Raw genomic sequence first — 22,761 nt, 5'->3', positions numbered from 1 at the left:
TAATTCACATTAGTTTGTTACATCTTGATCACACTTGCGTATTCCTTTCAAAATATGTCCAGGTATAAGATTTAAGTAGTTTGCCTCTTTATCCACAGGCATAGCTTTCAACTATGACTATGGCACCTAAAATTTTCCTTATATATTAACAAAACTGATGCATTGAGTAAGTCATGTACGTGCTTAGTAAAATATCTACAATATGATTCAGAAGGGATAAATTCTAACCTTTTGATTCTCATGCCTCAGGCAGGGGGGAAATGCAATGAAGGGTAAAACTACATTTCCCAGAAGAGCTTGCGCTTTGCCCGGTGCGCCGAACCGCTCTGCTTTCCGGTCGCCCTGCTTACGTCATTTCAAAGCCTAGGCGCCGAGCGCTGGGCCGCATCCTGAAAATGGGGTCTTCCAGCTCTTCACCCCGGGCTCCGGACCCTGTCCTTCCGCCTCCTGAAGCTACTACAGCCCCTGCCAACCCGATGCCCGCGGATACGGCCGAAGCACCGACCTCTCCCGCACCAGCTGCCCTGTTTAATAACTGCTGGAGCTGTCGCATTCTCTCCGGGTCCGGGCTGATCGCGGCGGGCGCCTACGTGTACCTTGTGGCTCGGAGGCCCATGAAGCTGGGGCTCGCCCCGGGTCCCGGGCCCATTGCGCAGATGGTCGTCGGCATCAGTGAGAGCCGGGCACCATCACTTGGGGTGGGGTAGTGGAGGGAAACGGAGCTCATCTGAGTGTGTCGGAGACTACCCGTGCTCCGGTGCCGGTCACGTGGTGGGAGCCCTTCAGCCCCAGTGCAGGCTGCGGGACGGGTGGGTGTGGAAGGCAGGAAGAAGTGGTGGAAACACCCTTTATAGAAAATCAATATTTCTAGGTTTCTTAGTCTTTGCAATGTGAAATTCTGTTTCCATCTTCCTTGTGAACGAATAGGACAAGAGGAGAGGATGAAACAGGAAGTGATCGCTTTTGATCTCATGATTTTGTGGCCCCAAAGCTAGTAATGGTTTTCTACCTCTCATAAAGAAAGAGCATTTGACCTTGATTTACAAAAATTGAGGCTAGGCATGGTGGTACATGGCTAGAGCCTCAGCTACTCAATAGTCTTGAAATTGTGAGATTAGTGAATTGTAGTCACAGCCCAGCCAACCCCCTTTCCCTCCCCCACCCAAAACTCGTGAAACTTTGCTCAGAAAAGAGTGGGTGTCGTGGTATACAACCACAATCCCAGTTATTTGGATCTGAAGAGAGAACTGTCAGGGTCAAGCCAGATGAAATCTATGTAAAAAATCAAAAAAGATTGGGAGCATTGCTTAAGTTGTAGAGTAGCTCAAACCTGAGGGCCTGAGTTCAAACCCCAGTACCAACCTTTAAAACTGCTAATCTTAGATGTGAGTTCCACTTGTACCAGTAAAGTATTGTGCTTTCAGCTTTTCAAATCTTATGTCTTAATGAGTGGAATTTGGGGCTTAAAGGATTTTTTATCTTCATCCTTCTGCCCTCCTTCCCTTTTTTTTTTTTTTTTCCTGAGCTACGCTTCCCTATACAAAAGATATAGTTATAATGGGGTCTTAAAACTGTAGTAATAGTTAAATTGGATGACCTGTGGCCCCATCTGAGTAAGGTACTCTTTCTTGTTTCTTCCTAGGCATTGCCTGTTGGGGTGTAGTTATCCTGGTAGACCCAAAAGGGAAAGCCTACCGCGTTGCTTGAAGATAACACCAGTGACTTTGTCATCATGTGTCCTTGACTTCGCTATACACAGATCAAGCATGGGATTTATGGATATTCTGAGTAGACACATGGACATGTCACTATTGTGGATACCGACAAGCCTGAAAAGACAGTGAAAACATTGGTTGTCACTCTTTGGATACTATGAGTGTATTTTTTTTTCTGCAATTACATGAGAACCATTAAATCATTTAGAGAAGAAAATGTTTCTATGCTTTATCAGAAGAAGAAAGATAATCTCATTTATACTGAAATATAATTATTAAGATAATTTTTAAAAGCTATCAAAATGGAAGAAATTATAAACCAGTAGAAATAAGTTGTTTATTATTATAGTTCCCTTTATTTTTTGGCAGTACAGAGATTTGAACTCGGGGCTCATCACTCAGCTTGCTTTTTAGCACTCTTACCATTTTAGCCATGCCTTCAGCCTGCTTTTTGCTGTGTTTGGGAGATGGATTCTCATGGACTTTTCTGCCCGAACTGGTTTCAAACTATAGTCAGTATCTCAGTCTCCTGAGAGGCAAAAGCCATCAGTGCCCTGCCCTGGTTCTTTCAAGGCATTTTAAAATCTTTCACCTCATGAGGGCTTCAGAGCTAGTCTGAATTATAACCTTAAAAGAGAATTCAAGTGATTTTATTGGGGTCATTTGGCAAGTCAGAGATAGAGTTAGGACAAGTCCACTTATTCTAGTCATTGAGGAGTAGTATGGTTCCAAGAAGGCAAGAACTAACGTTCTGAAACACTCATAGGTATCAACTTACAAGACTTAAATACCAAATGGTCGAGATAAAGTCAAAGCTTTTAATAAGATGAAAGCCTTTGATTCTTTTTCCACAGCCATCACAGACATTCTTGTGATGGAATGGAGATGCTTTGGGGATAAGGGCTCGATATTTATTCATTTCTATGAGAAGTTGTGCTTGCTATCGATGTTTTTCTCTGAAATACTGTAGTTTCTATGTAAAAGTATGTTTCAATTTTTATTTCTGAAAAGCACAGGTACTTATATTAGACTGATAGTCAAAGTAAGTGATGAATGAAATGTTCAGCCAGTACCTTGAAGGCTGTTACTGACACTGAAAAACTGAAACACTTGGATTTATTTGTCTCAGCAGTGTCCAAAAATGTGTCCATGAACAAAGGGAGAATAACATGGCAAGATTTATTGAAGAAAAAGATAGAGCTCTCTTAGAAAGGGCTCCTACTGGAAGGTTAATGCATGGGACTAATTGTGTAGGTGTTAATAAAGTGTCTTTAAGAAAGATCTATGTGATTTGAGATTTTTGGACAGCTGGTGGTCATATCGGTCCCCACACCCAATCAGAAGCTCCACACAGCATGCACACCCTCTTTACCTGTCTTTTAGTGCCTCTGCCTGGGTGCCCTCTCCAGTGCATATCTTTGGCATCCAGTCTTTAGGACAAGTCTTCCTAAAGGAGTGTACCAGGATGTGGTCCCTAAAGGGCTCTTATGTAATTGCCTTGGGGAGGAATACAGACCCTCCAAAGAAGGGGGCCTGTGCCTTGGCTGCCTTGCCAGGCTCTTTGATTCATTACTTTGGGTATACGCAGAGGTGCCTAAGTCTGATAGGCAACACAGTAGTTCATACTGTGAGTGGTGCTATAATAAGAGTACAACTGAGACAAGACATCGCAAACAACCTAAAAGGTGGGCAATTAGGTGCTTATGTGAAATGTATGCTTTAGTGTCATGACATTAGTAAATGAAGTTTGTGGTTAGATGATAGAACTGCTAAAGTATGTCACGTAAAATGCTTACAGTTTCTCCTTTAGAAGATAAGCTATTCCACCTGGGGACAAGCATAGTCCAAACAATTTCTTACCCTGAGTTCTAGTCCCATGACCCACAAAAATATAAATAAATAAAAATGCTTAGATTAAAATAAAAACAAAAAGCCTAAAGTTATTATCTTAGTTTGACTAACAGTAAACAAAAACATTGACATCTGCAATAAAGGGAATTACTAATTCTTTGTTTCTTCACATATATAAAATGTGTTTATATGGTAGATTTGAAAAAAAAAAAAAAGGTCAGAACTTGTACTTGTTTTTGTTTCAGTCTTTTGAATATTATTCCAAAAGTTCATTTCTATCAATGCTAAGCCTGAAATTCCACTGTGAAATTCACCAAATTTTCTACTGACTCTGTGATCCTGATAGTGGTTACTGGAAAAAAGAGACATCAATCACTACAATGAAGGAAGAGCACTTACAGTTCCCATCTTCCCTTTTGTTGAGTTAACAGGGAACAGGCTCAACAACCAATGAATTTATTAGCTATGTAAGAACAGCTTGATTATGATTTATGAACTTTATGATCCCTTTACAGGATGGAAATCAGTCTAAAGGCTCATAATTGCTTTAGAAGAACAGAGGAAAAAGTACAAAAGTAAATGCTTTAAAATCCACTTTTCCTTGGGACCTGAATACCTAAATAGGAAAGACCTGTAAACCCTGGTGCTTTTCTATCAGTATTCAATGTATTAGCTCAGTCTTTATGCCATGGATGCAAACTGACATTTCAAGATAATCAAGAAAAGCACACCATCTTTTGTTTCTGCTTTGTATTGTGCTGACTAGTCTGGAATGGTGTAACCAATTAACTGTATTAAAAGAATTAAATGTAGCTTGACCCTCAAGGATCTTGGTAGAGTTAGCACATAGTATGAGAGATTTCCTCTTTCTTTGACCAATTGCTGAGACAGATAATGCTAGCAGTCCATGTCAGAAGTTCTGCAGTTTACCTGGCTGTTACTCGAGTGTCTCGTCCATAATTTGTACTCCACCTACACTCTCAGCTTAGCATTTGCCTTTTGCTCCCTTTTATTACTGGTTTCTCAACCTCTGTATGAAGTAGAGGCTTCCTGAACAAACTGCATCAATTTGGCAGCATAAAATGTATTGCTCTTGAATGTGTTTTATGGAAGCATATGTTCAAGACCCCCCTCAAACCAGTATTAGTTTCAACTGACTTATCACCCGGACATTAATCAAACTGACACTTTATCAAATTTTACAGAAAGTAACAGTAATTTGGGGTTGAATAACCTGCTTTTTTCTATTTTAAAATGACAGAACAATCCTTGCCTTGATTCAATGATTATAGAGGTGTTAGAACACAGAGTCATAGGTGAAAGACCTATAACTACACATCATTCAGAGTTATCCTAAGAGCACAGGCAATATTATGTCACACATCTAAAAGGCATGTCTCTTGGCCTTTCAGATGCTCAGCACTTGTCACTCAAATATAAACAGAATATAGAGAAATGTCTAAAAGGGAAAATGATAAACAACAGAACCACTGAAAAGGACAGCTATGATTGAATTTGCTTCAGTAATCTGGTGGATAGGACCTTATGGTAAATCTATTCACTTTAAAATAATCATCCACCTATGGACCCCTTAAATCTTGGTCCAGAAGTGAGACACAGGAAGGTGAAATTACAGAAGCACCAGAGGGAGTCAATGTGCCAGAAGTTTTGGGGTACCTGGAAGAAAACAGATATCTGTGAGGAAGTTAGCAAGGAACTACTGAGACAACCTTTTAAGAGGGGTCCCCTCCTAGCAGCTAAAAGAGGTATAAGAACTTCAGTTAGGCCACTGTAAGGAATTGGATTTCTGCAACCTGGATATCAGAATCCTTTGAGAACAGAGAACCACAACCGTTTATCATTATGCCTGGTGAGACCCTAAACAGGTAGTCAAGTTGTGCTGTGAAACAGAATAGAGTTGTGTTGTTCTAACTGAGTATGCATAGTTTGTTGCACAGCAATAGAAAATAATGCTGGGAATCAGAAGTGATTTGTATTATAATAGATGGTGTGCTAGCCCCAATACCCTCATCTCATTCTGGGTATTCAAGGTGACCATCTGTTAAACAGTATTTGTCTTTCTAATTACTGCCTTCACTTTTACTAGTGTTTTTTTTTTAGATAGTTTTAATGTAAACTTTTGAGTAGTTGGTTTCATTTTCTGTTTTCAAGGTCAATCATTATACTGTTGAATCAGCATTTAGAAAATGACAACATCATTTTAGTCCGCCAAGCATTATGCTAAGTGCTTTACCTGAGTTGCTTTATTTAATCCACTCAGGGACCCTGTTGACAAAAGAAATAATTGAGGCTTGCAGCAGTAGAGAATTTGCCCAAGGAAGTTCTCAAGTGGTGACCCAGTAATAGCTTGCCTGATGACACCACTCGGGGATGTGTGTTCATACAATTGTTTCCTTAGCATCTGCCGCAGTTTGTATCTTAAATGCCCCCAAAAGTCCATATGTTAAGAATTAATCCCCACTGTGGTGCTATTGGGAAGTGGTGAAAACTAACAAGTGGGGCCTAGTTGGATGTTTTGGATTATTGGGGGATATGTTTTTGAAGGGGATTGTGGAACTTTGGTCTTTTCTCTTTTTATATTTCCTGGCTGTGAGATGAATGGGCATCCTCTGCTACTCTATGCTCCTGCCAAACATGTACTGTGCTTTCAAGGAGTCTGAAGTGACAGGGCCAATCAGTAATGAACTAAAACCTCCAAAACAGTGAATAGAAATAGAGTTCTAGTTCTTTTCAAGTTGATTGTTTCAGATATTTTGTTACAGTAATAGAAAACTGACTAGTAGCATCCATTCTCAAAATATTTCAGTATTATAGAAGAAATATTGAACTCTGATTTTTTTCCCATTTTTTCCTTGGTTATTCCTTAGCTGAATAGGTATAGTAACTTCCTGGTTTACTAATCTTTATAATTGAGGTTGTAACTCTAACAGTAATTCACATATTAATCCAGGACAAGGAATTCATTTCAACTCGAATTCCTACCCTTTCATGTTTTTATCTCAGTCCTTATTCTAAGCTTAAGACAATTTGTCTGAACCTGAGGATATATTTCCCAGTCATATTAAGGCATCTCTACCTGTCAGTTCCCAGTCACCAGATTACAAAATCATGTTCTAAGTGATACTTTTTTCTTCTCTATTTTCTTTCTGTTCATGGCATTTCCATCTTATCAACTGGCCAAGGTGGAAGCCATGAAATTATCTGAATTCCTGCTTGCTTTTATTCTTTACCAATGACCTTTTAACAATTCCTGGTTATTTTAATCCTTTTATACTTTCATTACCATTTCCCATTGCTATTGTTTGAGTTGGGTTATCATTATTTCTCCTGTATACTGCTATAATAGAATTTTGATTTTTTCCTCCTTGTTTCCAGCCTTTCTTCTTTCCTCTATAATAAGATTTACACTTTAAAACATGACCCAGAGCTGAGCACTGGCTCATGTCTATATCCTGCAACTCACGAGGCTGTGATCTGAGGCCATGGTTCAAAACCAGCCCAGGCTAGAAAGGCTGTGAGACTCTTACCTCCATTTAACCATCAGAAAACTGGAAGTGGTGCTTTGACTCAAAGTGTCAGAGAGCTAGCCTTGAGCAAAAATGCTCATTGACAGTGCCTGGGCACTGAGTTCAAGCCTCACAACTGACAAAACAAAATAAAACAACAACAACAAAAACATGACCCAGTTTAAAACACTTTAGCATCCTGGACCCACAGAAAATAAATGCCAGACCTCAGAATATGAAATGCCTTTCAGTATTGTTCAGCCAGATCTTTCCCTCTACATCTTCTGTTTCCTGACTTCTCTCCCATATACATGTTCCTGTCACTGTACCAAATTATTTGTTAAATGCCATTCTCTCTGTCCTTGTCTAGGTGATTCCTTAGGCTAGAATATCCTTATTGTTCCTGCTTCATCTGGAGATATCTCACTTGTCTTTCAATACTGAATCCGAATGTCTCCCCTCCTATGAAGACTTCTCCCAAAGAGTTCCATTTTGGTACTCATTAGGACTATGCAACCATTAAATTTATAAAGGTTTCTATCACTGCATCAAAACGTTTTTGTGGTTAGAGTTCAGATACAATGGGTTAAACCTGTAAGCCTAGCTATTTGGGAGGTAGAGATTGGGAAGACTGAAATTTGAGGCCAACCTGGGTCAAAGGTCCATGAGATTCCATTCTAACTAATGACTGGGTGCACTGGCACGTTTTTGTCCTCCCAGCAATATGGGGAAGCACATATAGAGGGATCATGGTTCATCCCCCCTGGATGTAAAGCAAGACCCCTTCTCAAAAATAAGCAATGCCAAAAGGCCTAGCAGAGTGACTCAAGTGCTAGATCATTGCACAATAACAAGGCCTTCAGTTCAAACTCCAATACCATCAAAAGAAAAAGAATAGAGAAGAAAATGTTTAAAAATTGCTTGTTTGTGCATTCATTCCTACGTACAGATTAACTGCAGAATAAGACATTCCCAGTGCCAAACACACAGGACACTTGGTTGTATTCTGTAAACATTTGACAAGAGAGTGTGTAAAGGACTGGAGAAATACCATGAGAACAGAAAGGGAAATAATTGTCCTTTAGGTTTTCTGTATGACAGCAGTAGTTCTCAACTTTGATCTCTCAAGCCTACAAGTTGTAATAGCAGCACTTTAACCTGAGAACTCAATTGGAGTGCAAAATCCTAGGCCCTTTTTAGATTTACTACTAAATCCAAAGCCCTAAGGGTGGAATCCACCTATGTGTATATTAACAAGCCCTTCAGGGCAACATAAAATTTCATAACCCTCAAGTGTAGCTGAACTTGACTGAGTAATCCTTCTCAACTATAATGCAAAGGAATGAACATCTGATTGAAGCATTTAGACTCGGGTTCTAATCTCAGTTCTTCCTGTAGTCCCTAGTATTTCTTGGGCATTTCTTTCCATTTTAGAACATAGATTTCACCCCTGTAGAGTCCAATGATTAAGCTAAGTAATTTCTAAATCCCTTCCAGCTCAAAGATTTTCTTTCCCCAAAATCTTTGTTTGGAGATGATATAGTTTGTTTGATTCCAAACAATAGAGGTGCAATGAGGAAGTAAGCAAAACCTGAAATAGCACTACCTGACGTAATCATACAATGCTGCCACAGAAAATCAGGCCATTACTCCACTCTAAATTTTGCTGCTGCAAATGCCTGATGCTTCACAGGAATTTAGCAACCACTCACCCCAATGTGTGCACCTGGACAACCAAACAATTGCGCATGGGACGGAAGATATCTTTCCTGACCCTTTCATGATCTGATCAAGGCCTGAAGCTTAAAATGTGATTATCTCCCTTAGCCTGTGAAACTGCCCAGGCACTCAAAAATACACGAAGTTAAAAGGTTGGAATTGGTAATGATGCTCTCTCTGTGTGTGTGTGTGTGTGTGTGTGTGTGTGTGTTTCTGAGTGTCCCTTTCTATTTCCAACCTACAGCCCTTCCTTCACTTTTACCCTGAATAAGATTGGCTTAGTGATGTGAATTAAACACTTTATGTTTAGGCTGTGTCTAGAGTAACAAGCATCAGTAGGGAAAAGTTGCAGTGAGTGGGCAAAGCAAACCAATAAAGACACATCCTGACCTAGGACGGGAGGCACTTGATAATATATTTGTAAACCATGTAAAGCAGGGAGAATTCAGTAAAGGCAGGCAAGTGACTTCGTGGGAGCAAGAGTCAGGTAAAGCCCTATATTCTGATAATGCCACCATTACCAAGTTTTCCCTAACAGAGAAATATGGCTTTGTTTTCTTTAAGGAAACTGCCATTTTCAAGTACCTAGATGCATTATGATTCAATTCAATATACATTTATTAGCCCTTGTTTTATTGCAGTATTGAAATAATTGAAAGGACCATAGGCTGAAACAGCTCCAGGCACCTTTGGTTTCTAAATATGCAAACTGAAAAATCAGTACAAATAGACATATCTCAGAAAAGGAATCAGTCAGAAACTACTAACTAACCTTTGTCTGGTGTTTTACCAAGTAGGAACTGCCAACTAACCTCTAGCTGGAGACTTTCTACTTTAATCAAATATTTATTTGTCTTCCTTCTCTTTCCCCTCTCAGTCCTTCAGTGGGGCCCAAACTATTTGTGGTTTGTCACTCATGAAATATCTGAATGCCCAAGTAAACTCTTTTAAACGTTGGATGTGCCTAAATTTATCTCTTTACCCAGGACACACTGCTAAGTGTATTGAAGCATTGTAGATTCTCTGATTCAAGAAGTTGAGAGTTTAGTTTGGGAGAGAGACACCAGAAAACATCAAAACAAAAAGCACTTGTGATTTAGAAAGCAATTATACACAGAATTCTTGGAAACAAAGAGATAGGGTATTTTAGCTCTAAATAAATAAAAACAATAAAATCTGACATTTAACCCAGAGCAAAACAAAGGAACCAGCAGGACAAACTTTTGAACTGTGTGTCCACCAATCAAAGGAAAATCCAAGTAGACACATGTCACAGAACAGTACTCCAGTAATACAGGCATCATCAAACAAACTAAGATGGCATTCTCAGAGTTAGTTGACTTGAGGTTGCTTTAAGCAGCATGCTGTGCAGTCATGCTTAGAACTGTGTGACAGAGAACTGCAAAATGCCTGTCAAAACCCCTGACAAGTGAAAGACAGGCAAATTGGGGGGGAGGCTCACTCTCCATTCTTGCCAGCCTGTGAACACCTGTTACTGATGGAGCAAGCTGAGAGACGCATTTGGCACAAGTTGGCAGCGGCAGCAGATTCAACGCCTCATGATTTAGTGAAAGCATGCTCCTTTCTCTGTGGTTTCGGCTGCACAAGCCCACTGACATTTCCTTTGCTTAATAATTATTAAAAGTGAGAAGGAGAGGTGAGTAAACTCCTAGAGAAATTTATATCATGATTAAATACAGAGAGGCTGGAAGTGTTGGGAACATGCCTTAAGAAAATTATACCCTATTTCACAAAGATTTTAAATCAAGGCATTTCCATCCATTTATAAGCTTGACTTTATAGTAATCTAGGAAAGCAGGCGGGATATTTCATGTGGTTCTCATTTAACCGAGGAAGAGAGGAAGGTGGCCTCAAATCACTCAGGGATGGAACCCAGGAAGCAGCAGATTTGATCACAGGAGCTCTGGCATTTGACACCATTGTGTGATACTCTCTACAGTGTCTTTCAAAGAAGAAAGAGGCTGTGTCTATTCTATCCCAGATTTCTGAGTAGCAAGCAGTTTGGGTTTGCCTTTCCAAAAGCCACAAATTCAATTTGTCCCTCTCAGAAGGAAGCACATTAATCGTTTCTAGTTCAGAAGGAAGCACATTAATCGTTTCTAGTTCAGAAGGACTAAAACAATGCAGGCAAAAGATATACTGCTGCAGTCAGCCAGTTGGAAGTCATTTGGCCCCAAACAAGTTACATTTTCTAAGACACAGCCTTCTAATTTGGAAATATGAATAGAATAGTTGTAATCATCAAGTTTTGTGGAGGACTAATATATTTAGTGACTGTGATTTACTAGGTAGTCAACAATCATCATCATTGTTTTAGTAGTATAAATAATGTGTCATCTCTCCACCTACAACTTATAGAGGGCTCAGAGTATGGATATTTGAAAGAATGTAGGCTTGAAAGCTTAGGTTTACATCGTGCCTTTTAGACAGAGCCCCAAAAGGCAGAATTATAAAACATTCGAAACCTTCACATTGAGTCTGAACAGAATGCAGATGCACAATGATTATGAGTTTGAAGCTAGCCTGGGTTGTAGAATAAGACCTCCAAGAAAATGTAAGGAAAAGAGCCCTGTACATTGCTCAAATTATATTTTTGGTTGTAATTTGATTCAGTTCATTCCCCTTTTTTATTTTAACTTGTGTTCCTTAGTTAGAAAGACAACTTTAAAATAAATAGCACATAAAATTTTTCAAAAAAATTTGAAAACTCTTTCTAGAAAAAAAGTTTTCTTGTGAGGGGGCTCTAGAGCTGGCACTGTGAAAGTGCCAGCTGCGAGTTTGTTTTATTATTACTTGGTTTAAATATATCTGGGGCTGAGGGGGAGGAGGGCAATTGACAGCAGCTCTGACTTCCTGCGATGCTTGGTGCTTGTTTTCCAAGTTGATTGTGGGACTGACATGCTTTTCCTTTGCAGGAGATCTAAATAAAGGCCCTGTGCTGAATGCTATCTCTTAATTTATTGAGTGTGTACTTCCTCATCTCAGAAACACATCAAGACCAACGGATGTATACATGTTTGAAACTGTTCGAAACATCTACTAATGCTACCTACTATTCTCATCCAGTAATAGATTTTTTTGGAACTGTGTAATGTAACATAAAATGGAGTTACTCATGTAGTAGTACATTAGGCAATCCTAACAGGATTTTCTGTACATTATTAGACATTGTTTCTCCTTTACTGTCAGTTTAGCTTTCCAAAACCACTATTAAGTTACTAATCCTTGAATAAACATTATCACTTTGGATTTGCTTTTCAATAACCAGACTTGTTCAATAAGGCTTTGAATCCTATGAATTAGAGGGTAAACTATGAGCTCTACTACTTTCTTTTTCCAATACATCACGAAATAATTAAAAATAAGTTTATATTAATTACTCAGGGAAAGATTTTATTCTAAAATTTCCACATATTAGAAACTGTTTGTATGGATCCTTTTTTCCCCTTCCTCTAACGTTGTTGTTTTTTTTTTAACTTGGTCCTGGTCCTGAGGCTTAAACACAGGAATTGGGAACTTTCTCTGAGTTTTGGTGCTCAAGGTTATAGCCCTACCACTTGAGCTGCAGCTCCACTTCTGGCTTTTTGGTAGTGACTGGAAGAAAGAGTCTTTCAGACTTTTCTTCACCTCCTGGTTTTGAACTGTGATCCTCAGATCTCAGCCTTCTGGGTAGCGAGGATTATAGACGTGAGCCACCAGGTTCTAGCTCTCCACTAACCTTTTTTTATTTTTAGTTTAACTTTTATTGTAAAGGTGATGTACAGAGGAATTATAGCTACATAAATTGGGAAATGAGTACATTTCTTTATGAACAGCAGTTATCCCCTCCCTCATTTTCTCCCACTTTTTCCCCTTCTTCCTTCCCCGTGTTGTAAAGTTCATTTCCAACGTAGTGTCTAGTGAGTATCACTGTTGAATTGGATTACCCTTTGTGCTACCATTTTATGCTTCCCTGTCCCAAATCAGTTAAACTTGCATACAAGACAAAGGGTACAGAAATCAAAAACAGTGACAGAAAGGAATAAACCAAAGGAAAAAAAAGAAATAACTGCAAACATTACAATGAAAAAACACATCTTATTTCCATTTCTTAGAGTTCATTTTGATAAACATCATTTTATATGTTCATATGCACATATCAATTGAACTATTGTGATTCTCTCCTAAGAATATCCTCTTTGTTTCACTGTGCAAATGTTTAGCATGCTGTTTAATTAATCATGTCCAAGTGTAGTCATTTGTCTTTCACTATCCCCTGGACTAACTTGTAGATGTATAGTAAGCACAAACCAACCCACACTAAAGCCACCAGCACAACCATGTTCATTTCAGCATTGTTTACCATAACTTGGTTATGGAATCAACCCAGATTCCCTTCAGTGGATAAATGGGTCAAGAAAATGTGGTATATATACACAATGGAATTCCAGTCATCCATCAGAAAGAATAATATTTTCCATGTCTAAAGAAGTGGAAACACTTGGAAAAAATTATATTAAGCGAAGCAAGCCAGACCCAAAGAAACCTTTCACTTGAAATATGGCAGCTCTCTTCATGACAATTCTACCCAGAGATCTAGCTGTTCTGTGGCATAATCAGAAGCTCTTTCTCTTGACAATTAAAGTCAAATGGTACATCTCACCTGGGTGTGGCAGGCTGCAACACATCCCAGGTATAAATGCATGGTGGTGACATTTTACTTAATCTGTAAAACCATTTGTCATCTTTTAAAAAATATATTTTATTATCTTTAATCAGTTGTATACAATAATTACCAATCAACAAAGCAGTTTATGTAAAATGCACCTTTATCTCTGTCACCCGTTTCCATGTTCTCAGTCATCACTCCCAGCCCATCCCTTCCCTCACTATCCTTGATTTTGTAGGGTATTCATTGGGTATTTGTCATCTTGACACCATTCCATAATGATATTATTTCTCTTACCTCAACTTTATCCTATAGCCAAATCCTACAAAGAAATTCCAACTAAGATTGCTTCTCTATATTTGAAGTTTAGTTGTCTGGTTGATGGTTTTTATTTTATACTTCAGAAAATGCTGATTTCTAGCTTACTATCAAATCTGTTCTTGTATTCAAGACTTTTCCCTATTCAATTTACTTTCACTTATTTCCTTGAATGCACACACATTCACACACTGAAAATAATATTGAATAACATGTTGATTTCTATCAAGTCTATTTATTTTAACCATCTACATACACCCAGACATGGAACAAAATAAAGGATCAGAAATGAAAGCCTCCAAGTTCCAAGTCTATAAGAGTGATTTTGGATAAGTTAATGATAATGGTTCTGAGTTTTACAACTCTGAACTCAACCCTTTCTGCCCTCTAAACTCATATTCAACAATTTCTTGATATTACTGCTTGGTGTTCTTGAGCATAGTATATCTAAGATTGATTTCCTGGCCTTCGTTCTTCACTGCTCAAAAAAGCTTTGTTCCTTTGTCCCTACCTTAACTAGCATCTCCATTCTCTCAAATGCTCAGGTCAGAAGGATTGGGATAATTTATGAATATATCTTTTTCTCCAATATCACACACTTAGATCCTTAGCATATTCTACTAGCTCTATCTTCACAATAGCCTTAAGCTGTGATCTAATATCACGACCAGCTAGCTACCTTACTTCAATCTTACACAACCATGCTGTGACTTATAATCCAGACCCACTGGCTTTTCTTTTCTTACACCTCTACTAATTCAGACCACGTATCAGCCAGAATTATCAAGTATGAACTGGATTCTGTTCCCTTATTTCCTAAAACCCATCAATTGCCAAACATTTCTACCACACTTCAAATAAATCGCATGCTTATCTCAACCTTAGAAGCTTACCGTGTCTATATCCTGCATACATCTCTGATCACATTTCAGGTATTCTCTCTCTTTCACAGAGTTCCAGAAGTACTTCTTGCCATTTCTGAAACACACACAACATCTCACTTCCTGTTTTTATCACTTCTTCAGCCTAGAGCTCACCTCCTAAGGTCTTCCATGGTCTTCCTCCTCATCTAAGTCTTTTGTCTATATGGACTCTATTCAATGGTTTTAGTTTGTATCCAGAAGAGTTTCTATTTTCCTTATGTATGTTTTGACATTCAGCCCAAATACACACACACACACACACACACACACACACACACACACACACGTACTTCACCCTTTGGATTGCATATAATTATTATGAAGCAGAAACTGTGTTTTTTTCACAGTTTTATTGCTATACCTAGTATACTGTTAATAGAATAATTGAGTAGAAGTTAATAAATAATTGCTAATGGAGGGTAACATGCAGGCATTGAGCATATTGCTTTTCTCTTTTTTATTTTTTTAAGGACTCTAATTAGCTTTATTTAAATACTTTATATTGTTTTGAACATTTTTCTTCTCCTGTGAGATACGTTCTTTTTCTTTTATTGTCAAGGTGAAGCACAAAGGGGTTAGTTTGATATGTAAGACAGTGAGTACATTTCTTGTTCAACTTGTTACTTCCTCCCTCATTTTCCTCCTCATTCCCCATCCCCCTTTCCCTCTCCCCCTGTTGAGTTGTGCAGTTGGTTTATACCAAATAGTTTTGTAGTGTTGCTTTTGGAATCATTTGTCTTTTTATCCTTTGTCTCTCGATTTTGGTATTCCCTTTCCCTTACCTAGTACTTTTTTTTTTTAATTGTCAAAGTGATGTACACAGAGGTAACAGTTCCATATGTTAGGCATTGGATATATTTCTTGTACTGTTTGTTATCTCCTCCCTCATTTCCCCCTCCCCCTCCCCCTTTCCCTCTCCCCCCATGAGTTGTTCAGTTGGTTTACAACAAACAGTTTTGCAAGTATTGCTTTTGTAGTCATTTGTCTTTTTGTCCTGAGTCTCTCAATTTTGGTATTCCCTTTCACTTCCCTAGTTCTAATACCAGTATATACAGTTCCCAATGAACTCAGATAAGATACAGTGATAGTGTAGGTACAACCACAGGAAGGGGATACAAGAGGATCATCAATAATAGAAGCTACGGTTTCACATCGCATGTTGAAAGTAATTACAACAGTGACATATCACTCATTTCCATAACATGGAGTTCATTTCACTTAGCATTATCTTATGCATTCATAGGGGCATAACTATTAGGCTCTTGTGATCCTCTGCTGTGACTAGCCTAAACCTGTGCTAATTATTCCTTATGAGGGAGACCATAGAGTCCATGTTTCTTTGGGTGTGGCTCACTTCACTTAGTATAATTTTTTCCAAGTCCTTCCATTTCCTTACGAATGGGGCAAAGTCATTCTTTCTGATAGAGGCATAAAATTCCATTGTGTATATATGTGCCACATTTTCCTGATCCATTCGTCTACTGAGGGGCATCTGGGTTCCACATTTTAGCTATGATAACTTGTGCTGCAATGAACATTGTTGTGCTGGTGGTTTTAGTGTGTTCTTGTTTGTGGTCTTTTGGGTAGATGTCCAAAAGTGGGGCTGCTGGGTCATAGGGGAGCTCTATGTTTAGCCTTCTGAGAAATCTCCATACCGCTTGCCAGAGTGGCTGAACCAGTTTACATTCTCACCAACAATGAAGTAGGGTTCACTTTTGGCTACATCCCCTCCAACATTTATTATTGTTAGTTTTCTTGATATAGGACATTATTACTGGGGTGAGATGGAATCCCAATGTTGTCTTGATTTGCATTTCTTTTATGGCCAGTGATGTAGAGCACTTTTTCATATGTTTCTTGGCCATTCTCATTTCCTCATCAGAGAAGTCTCTTTTTAAGTCTTTAGCCCACTTGTTGAGGGGGCTGTTGGTTCTTTGCAGTTTTGTCTTAGAGGAATTTAATTTTTTTTTAGTTCTGCACATATTTTAGATATGAGGCCTTTGTGTGTTGTATGGCTGGTAAAGATCTTTTCCCAATCTGTAGGTTTTCTGTTTATCTTGTGAGCTATGTCCTTTGCCCTACAGAAGCTCTGCAGTTTGATGCAGTCCCATTTGAAAGAGAACTATAGACTGATTTCCCTGATGAACATAGATGTAAAAATTCTCAACAAAATTCTGGCCAATCGACTTCAACAGGTCATCAAAAAAAAAATCATACACCATGATCAAACTGGATTCATCCCAGGGATGCAAAGTTTGTTCAATATATGCAAGTCAATTAATGTATCCACCACATCAACTGGAGCAAGGTAAAGAACCACATGGTTATATCTCCAGATGTGGAAAAGGCGTTCAACAAAATCCAGCACCCATTTATGATAAAAGCCCTGGAAAAACTGGGATTCCAGGGAACACTCCTGAATATAATAAAGGCAGTTTATGACAAACCAACAGCAAACATAACTCTAAATATTGAAAAGATATAGCTATTCCCTTTAAAATCAGGAACAAAACAGGGATGTCCGCTCTCTCTCCTTCTCTTCAACATAGTAATAGAATTCCTAGCCAGAGAAATTAAGCAAGAAGAAAATATAAAGGGGATACAAATAGGAAAAGATGAAGTTAAACTTTCTCTCTTTGCAGATGACATGATCCTATACCTAAAGAACCCCATAGACTCTATTCCCAAGCTACTTGAGCTGATCCAAACTTTTGGCAAAGTAGCAGGATATAAAATAAACCCTCAAAAATCAATGGCCTTCTATATGCTAATGACCCGAAGACCAAGGCTGAAAACAGGAAACCAACTCCTTTTACAATAGCCTCAAAAAACATAAAATACCTAGGAATAACCTTATCCAAAGAAGTGAAAGACCTGTATGATGAGAACTTGAAAAACATGAAAAACGAAATTAAGGCAGAACTAAGGAAATGGAAAAACCTCCCATTTTTTTCCCATGGAAAAATCCCTCCTGGATTGGGAGGATTGATATAGTCAATATGGCAATATTGCGAAAGGCTATCTACAAATTCAATGCAATACCCATTAATATCCCAATGCCATTTTTTAATGAAATAGAGGAAGCAATCCAGAAATTCACATGGAACAATAAAAGACTCTGAATAGCAAAAACAATCCTAAGCAGAAAGAACATTGCTGGAGAAATTACAATACCAAACTTCAAGTTGTATTATAAAGCTACAGTAATAAAAACAGTTTGATATTGGCACTGGAACAGGACTGAAGACCAATGGAACAGAATTGAAGACCCAGAAATGAACCCCCAGAACTATGCCCACTTAATCTTTGATAAAGGAGCTAAAAAAAAATAGGACGGAAGAAAGCCTCTTTAACAAATGGTGCTGGCAAAACTGATTCAATATATGCAACAAACTAAAACTAGGTCCTTATATATCACCCTGCTCCCTTCCCTAGTTCTAATACACGTATATACAATATCCAGGGTACTAAGATGAGATACAGCGATAGCGGAGATAAAACCACAGGAAGGGTATATGAGAGGAAAGAAGGGTACAGTTTCACATGACATGTTGAAAATAATTACAACAATTATATAACACTTGTTTCCATAACGTGGAGTTCATTTCACTTAGCATCATTTTATGTATTCACAAGAGCATAGCTATTGGGTTATTGTGATCTTCTGCTATGACTAGCCTAAATGTGTACTAATTATTCCCTCTGAGGGAAACCATAGAGCCCATGTTTCTTTGGGTCTGGTTCACACCACTTAGTATAATTTTTTCCAAGTCCTTCCATTTCCTTATGAATGGGGCAATGTCATTCTTTCTGAGAGAGGCATAGAATTCCATTGTGTATATGTACCACATTTTCCTGATCAATTCATGTACTAAGGAGCATCTGGGTTGGTTCCATATTTTAGCAATGACAACTTGTGCTGCAATGAACATTGTTGTGCTGGTGGCTTTAGTGTGGTCTTGCTTGTAATGCAAGATACATTTTTAAAAATTTTTATTAAGTACTTTTGCAGAGAAGTTATAATTCCACAATTCAGATTATGAGTACAATGTATCTTAACCAATGTCACCCACTCCATCATTCTCCCCATTTTTCTCCCTAAAATACAGGTTTTAACCAGATGGTCAAAGATTGCTTGTTTATAAGTTTTTGCTTATGATACTTTATCATATACATGGAAAAACTATTAGGCTAACAGCAATGCATAGAGAAAGTGGGTTGGACCAAATGACAACTCATAGTACAAGTTTCAAGGACTCAGCTTTGTTGTTGTGGTTACACTTTAATATAACTAATGCTATGGATACAGGCAACATGGGTTTGTGAAACTGACCCAATCAAGATCCAGGTGAAAGCTGAAAACATGGCATCATTCTTTGCATTTCTGGAGAGCTTGCACATGTCCTCACATAAGCAAGGACCTTCCTAAAATTTGTTGGGGATCCTAATTTCAAGATGCTTCCCAGGCCAAATTTTAGGACCAAATTGAGAAACCCATTTCTGATTGCCTGCTCCAGCATGTCTTTTGTGTGTAGATAAAACGTAAAATATTTCAGTTTCATCTGCTGAAATAGATTGAGATAGTAAAATGAATATCTTCATATAAAGTCAATTTGTATGTTGAAAGAAGAGAAAAAGACAAAAGAAATGGGAGAGAAAGAGATCTCTTTCACAGTGTTCTTTTTAGCTATCCCTTGTCTGGCTATCTCCACATAGAAAAGCATGTAGTCAATTCAGAGCAACACAACTTTACTAATGGATAATTCATATTTAACCATCATTACTGTCAATCAAGTACTCACATATGTCTCTGAGAAGGCACAAATTCTTCATCAACTTGAAATACAACTTTCATGCAATATATGTCTTTAGTGTCTCAAGTCTTGGAGTGAGTTTTTACATCCTACATTTGTGTCATCTTCCATACTCTTAGTCTCTAGAATTCAAACTTCTCTCAATAGCCATGGTCTCGTTGATCCCTTTAACTTTCTTTGGGTATTTCCTCCTCAACTTTCCAAGATTCTAATGAAATCTTACATTTACTCATATTGGAAGAAGGGAGAATCCTGATCCTGAAAACGGAGGGACAGTATAATGATGAAAGTTGGGTTTTGTTTGTTTTTTTCCAGTCCTGAGGCTTGGAACTCAGGGCCTAAGCACTGTCCCTGGCTTCTTTTTGCTCAAGGTTACCACTCTACCTCTTGAGCCACAGCACCACTTCTAGATTTTTCTGTTTATGTGGTGCAAGGAATCAAACCCAGGGTTTCATGCATGCTAGGCAAGCACTTTACCACTAAGCCACATTCCCTACTCCTGATGAAAGTTTTGTGATGTCAAAGTGACTCTCATCTTTGCATTGCTAGAGTTCCTGCTTCTGACATCATTGGCTCTGCACTATTAAATTCTCCTTTTGTTATTTTGGTTTTAGTGTGCCTAATCCTCAAGGGAAAAAAATGAGAGAAAGAAATAAGTATCTTATCACAATTACCAAGATAAGATGAAATAGGATATGGAAGAGTCTTTCTTATGTGATTGTTTCTAGGAAGAAGTAAGAAAAGAGTAGTAAGAAACTGAAAAAAAAAATCTTGTTGGAGATGTTAAAGAGCAAAGTGTTTGAATCCAGCATTCTCTTTTTTATAGTAAGATCTATAATCATACATAGTTTTAAATTTTATACATTAGTTTGGAATCATATCTGAGGATGTCCTGGATATCTTGTTTTGCTATGGCAAGTTCTGAGAGAGAGGTTCAGAGTGTACAGCAAAGGAAAAGGTAATGTTAGCTCATGACTGGCATCCATGATGCTCAAACCACAGCCAAGTTTAAACCTCAGATTCGTACGGTCTGTTGCTGCAAACTGAAAAGATACTAACACATCTTAGTGCCTGAGATCAGAATGAGCAAACCATTGTGCATTCCAACTGTAGTTCTGAAATATGTCAGGCAGAGTGGGAGCCATAAAAGTGAAGTCAGAAAGCTGACTGAGTTGTCAATGGAAGGTTCATTACTAGCTCTGATGTGCTTCTTGGCATTTATCCAGACAATCCGATGCTCTGACATTAACATGTGGTTCTTTATGTGAATCAAAGGTTTGTCACTTCTCCATAAAGGAATGGGGGTGGAGGTAATTCTGAAACATTTCAGTTTGTTCTATAGTTTTATTTAAAGTAAAATTACCAGAAGTATACACACACACACACACACACACACACACACACACACACACACACACACGAAAGTTTTTGTGTGATTCAATCATGTTTACCATGTAGTGGTAAATCTGTATAATAGTTTTCAAATACTTGTCAAATAAATCCACATCCTCTAAAAGATTTAAATGACTCCTTCAGTGATTGAGAAGAGGTGAATTATTTTCTAATACCACTGAAAGATATTAAATTTAATAACTTTAAAACAAGAGAAAAAAATGGCCTTTCTGCTTTTTGTATCAGAGTAATCCAATGGACTTTTCCAATTGAGAAGAGTAACTTCTAAACATATATCTAAACATATATCTGTATCCCAGGTTTGGACTGTTTTTTGACAACACAGGACATAAATCCTGCTTAGGGAGTAATTGCTTGGGATAATGCCAAGTTACCAGGTCATTCAAATCGATGCTGTGTGCTATTGCACACTTAAAATTATTTACACTGCTCTTATCCCAGCTACAATCTGTTCCCTCTTGCTAATGCAGTGAAGAGCAATTTACTCCAGAATACCAAGTCCTTCTGATTTCATTTTTGCTCCCACATCTGCTGCTGTGAACACAAGTCCTAGAAATAAAACCAAATAAAGGAGCACATGGAAGCTTTGGGGAAAGTGAATTTTAGAGTAAACATCAAGGAAATTTTCAGATTTCTGTTTCTGACACTTGGTTCTAATTAACTTTAATGGTTGGTTGCAGTTGTTCTGGTTCCTTCTCCCCCTCCCTCCTTCCCACCCTTCCATTTGAAATGAGGTTGTGGTCTGATGCACATTGCTTACACCATTGAAGTCCTAATTTCTTTGTGAAAGGTATGACAGTTCTTATTAACAGACATGAAATTATTCACAAGTCCTAAAAAATACAAAACTTCAATGTTCTGTTTAAATCTCCATTTTCTTCTCTATTAACCCTTCATTTAATGTATAGCTACCTTAAAAGCTTCTGGAAAGTTCTTGGTTTCATTTATTTTACAAAACAATGGTAGTTAGAAATTGATGCTCTAGAAACAGATGCTCTGGATAGCAAGTAATTTACTGAATAGTTAAGTAATTCCCCATCTTCATAAGCAAAGATCTGAGATGTGCTATGGCATTGTTTGAGTTCCAGAATGGGAATCTTTGTGTTATAGACGTACCAGAGATTTGGACTTGACTAACTCCATCTTCCAGAAGGTTTTCATTGTAAAGGACCTGAAGTCTTTAAAGTAGCAATTATTATACGATGGTTCCAACCCTATATCTTTCCTTTCCCACTAATAAAGCACCAACTTATTGCAGTGTTCTAGCCTATGGGAAATTTAGAAAGTATTGACTTGTAAGCATTAGTAAAAATAATAACCTGATTCCATATTCACATGATTTAGTTCTAGCCTGTAAAATCCATCCATCTGTCCAGGAGCTTTTCAGAAGAATTTCATCAGTACAAAACAACAACAGTGACAAAAGAAATACAAGAAGATACAGCCAATTGTTGGTCTGTATTAGACAATTGAGACTGCTGCATCTTGTGACCGTGGAGAGAACAGGGATGAGGATAGCCAATGAGCAGTGGGTGACAGAGAAGGAATGCAGAAAACCCCTGTGTCTCTAACATTGCTAATTTAATAAAAAGCATTTCTTTGTACAAAAGCTACTGCAGCCTATCAGCAGAACTTTGAGGTCAATAAGCTTTGCACAGAGTTGAAGAACCAAATGTTTTATTTGAATTGCTTTGGCACTATACCCAAACACTGTGATTCTATCATGAATGACTTGTGATCAATTTCTATGGACTGGGAAGTGCTACCAAATGAGATTCATGTTATTTTCAGCTTCAGCAAGACACTGAGGGT

The 22,761-nt window shown here is 38.1% G+C and overlaps 1 protein-coding gene across 1 annotated transcript; it reads left to right on the top strand.

Annotated features, from left to right (window-relative positions):
* The first annotated feature begins 355 nt into the window (after positions 1 to 355).
* On the top strand, positions 356 to 1,793 carry Dmac1 (distal membrane arm assembly component 1). The gene is made up of 2 exons (XM_048347598.1): positions 356 to 672; positions 1,643 to 1,793. Exons 1-2 carry the CDS (start codon positions 396 to 398, stop codon positions 1,705 to 1,707), a joined length of 342 nt encoding a protein of 113 aa, XP_048203555.1. The 5' UTR covers positions 356 to 395; the 3' UTR covers positions 1,708 to 1,793.
* The last annotated feature ends 20,968 nt before the right edge of the window (positions 1,794 to 22,761 follow it).

Source organism: Perognathus longimembris, chromosome 1, assembly GCF_023159225.1.
Source record: "Perognathus longimembris pacificus isolate PPM17 chromosome 1, ASM2315922v1, whole genome shotgun sequence".
Lineage (NCBI taxonomy): Eukaryota > Metazoa > Chordata > Mammalia > Rodentia > Heteromyidae > Perognathus > Perognathus longimembris.
The sequence above is the reverse complement of the archived record's forward strand: the minus strand, read 5'-3'. Positions and strand labels throughout refer to the sequence as shown.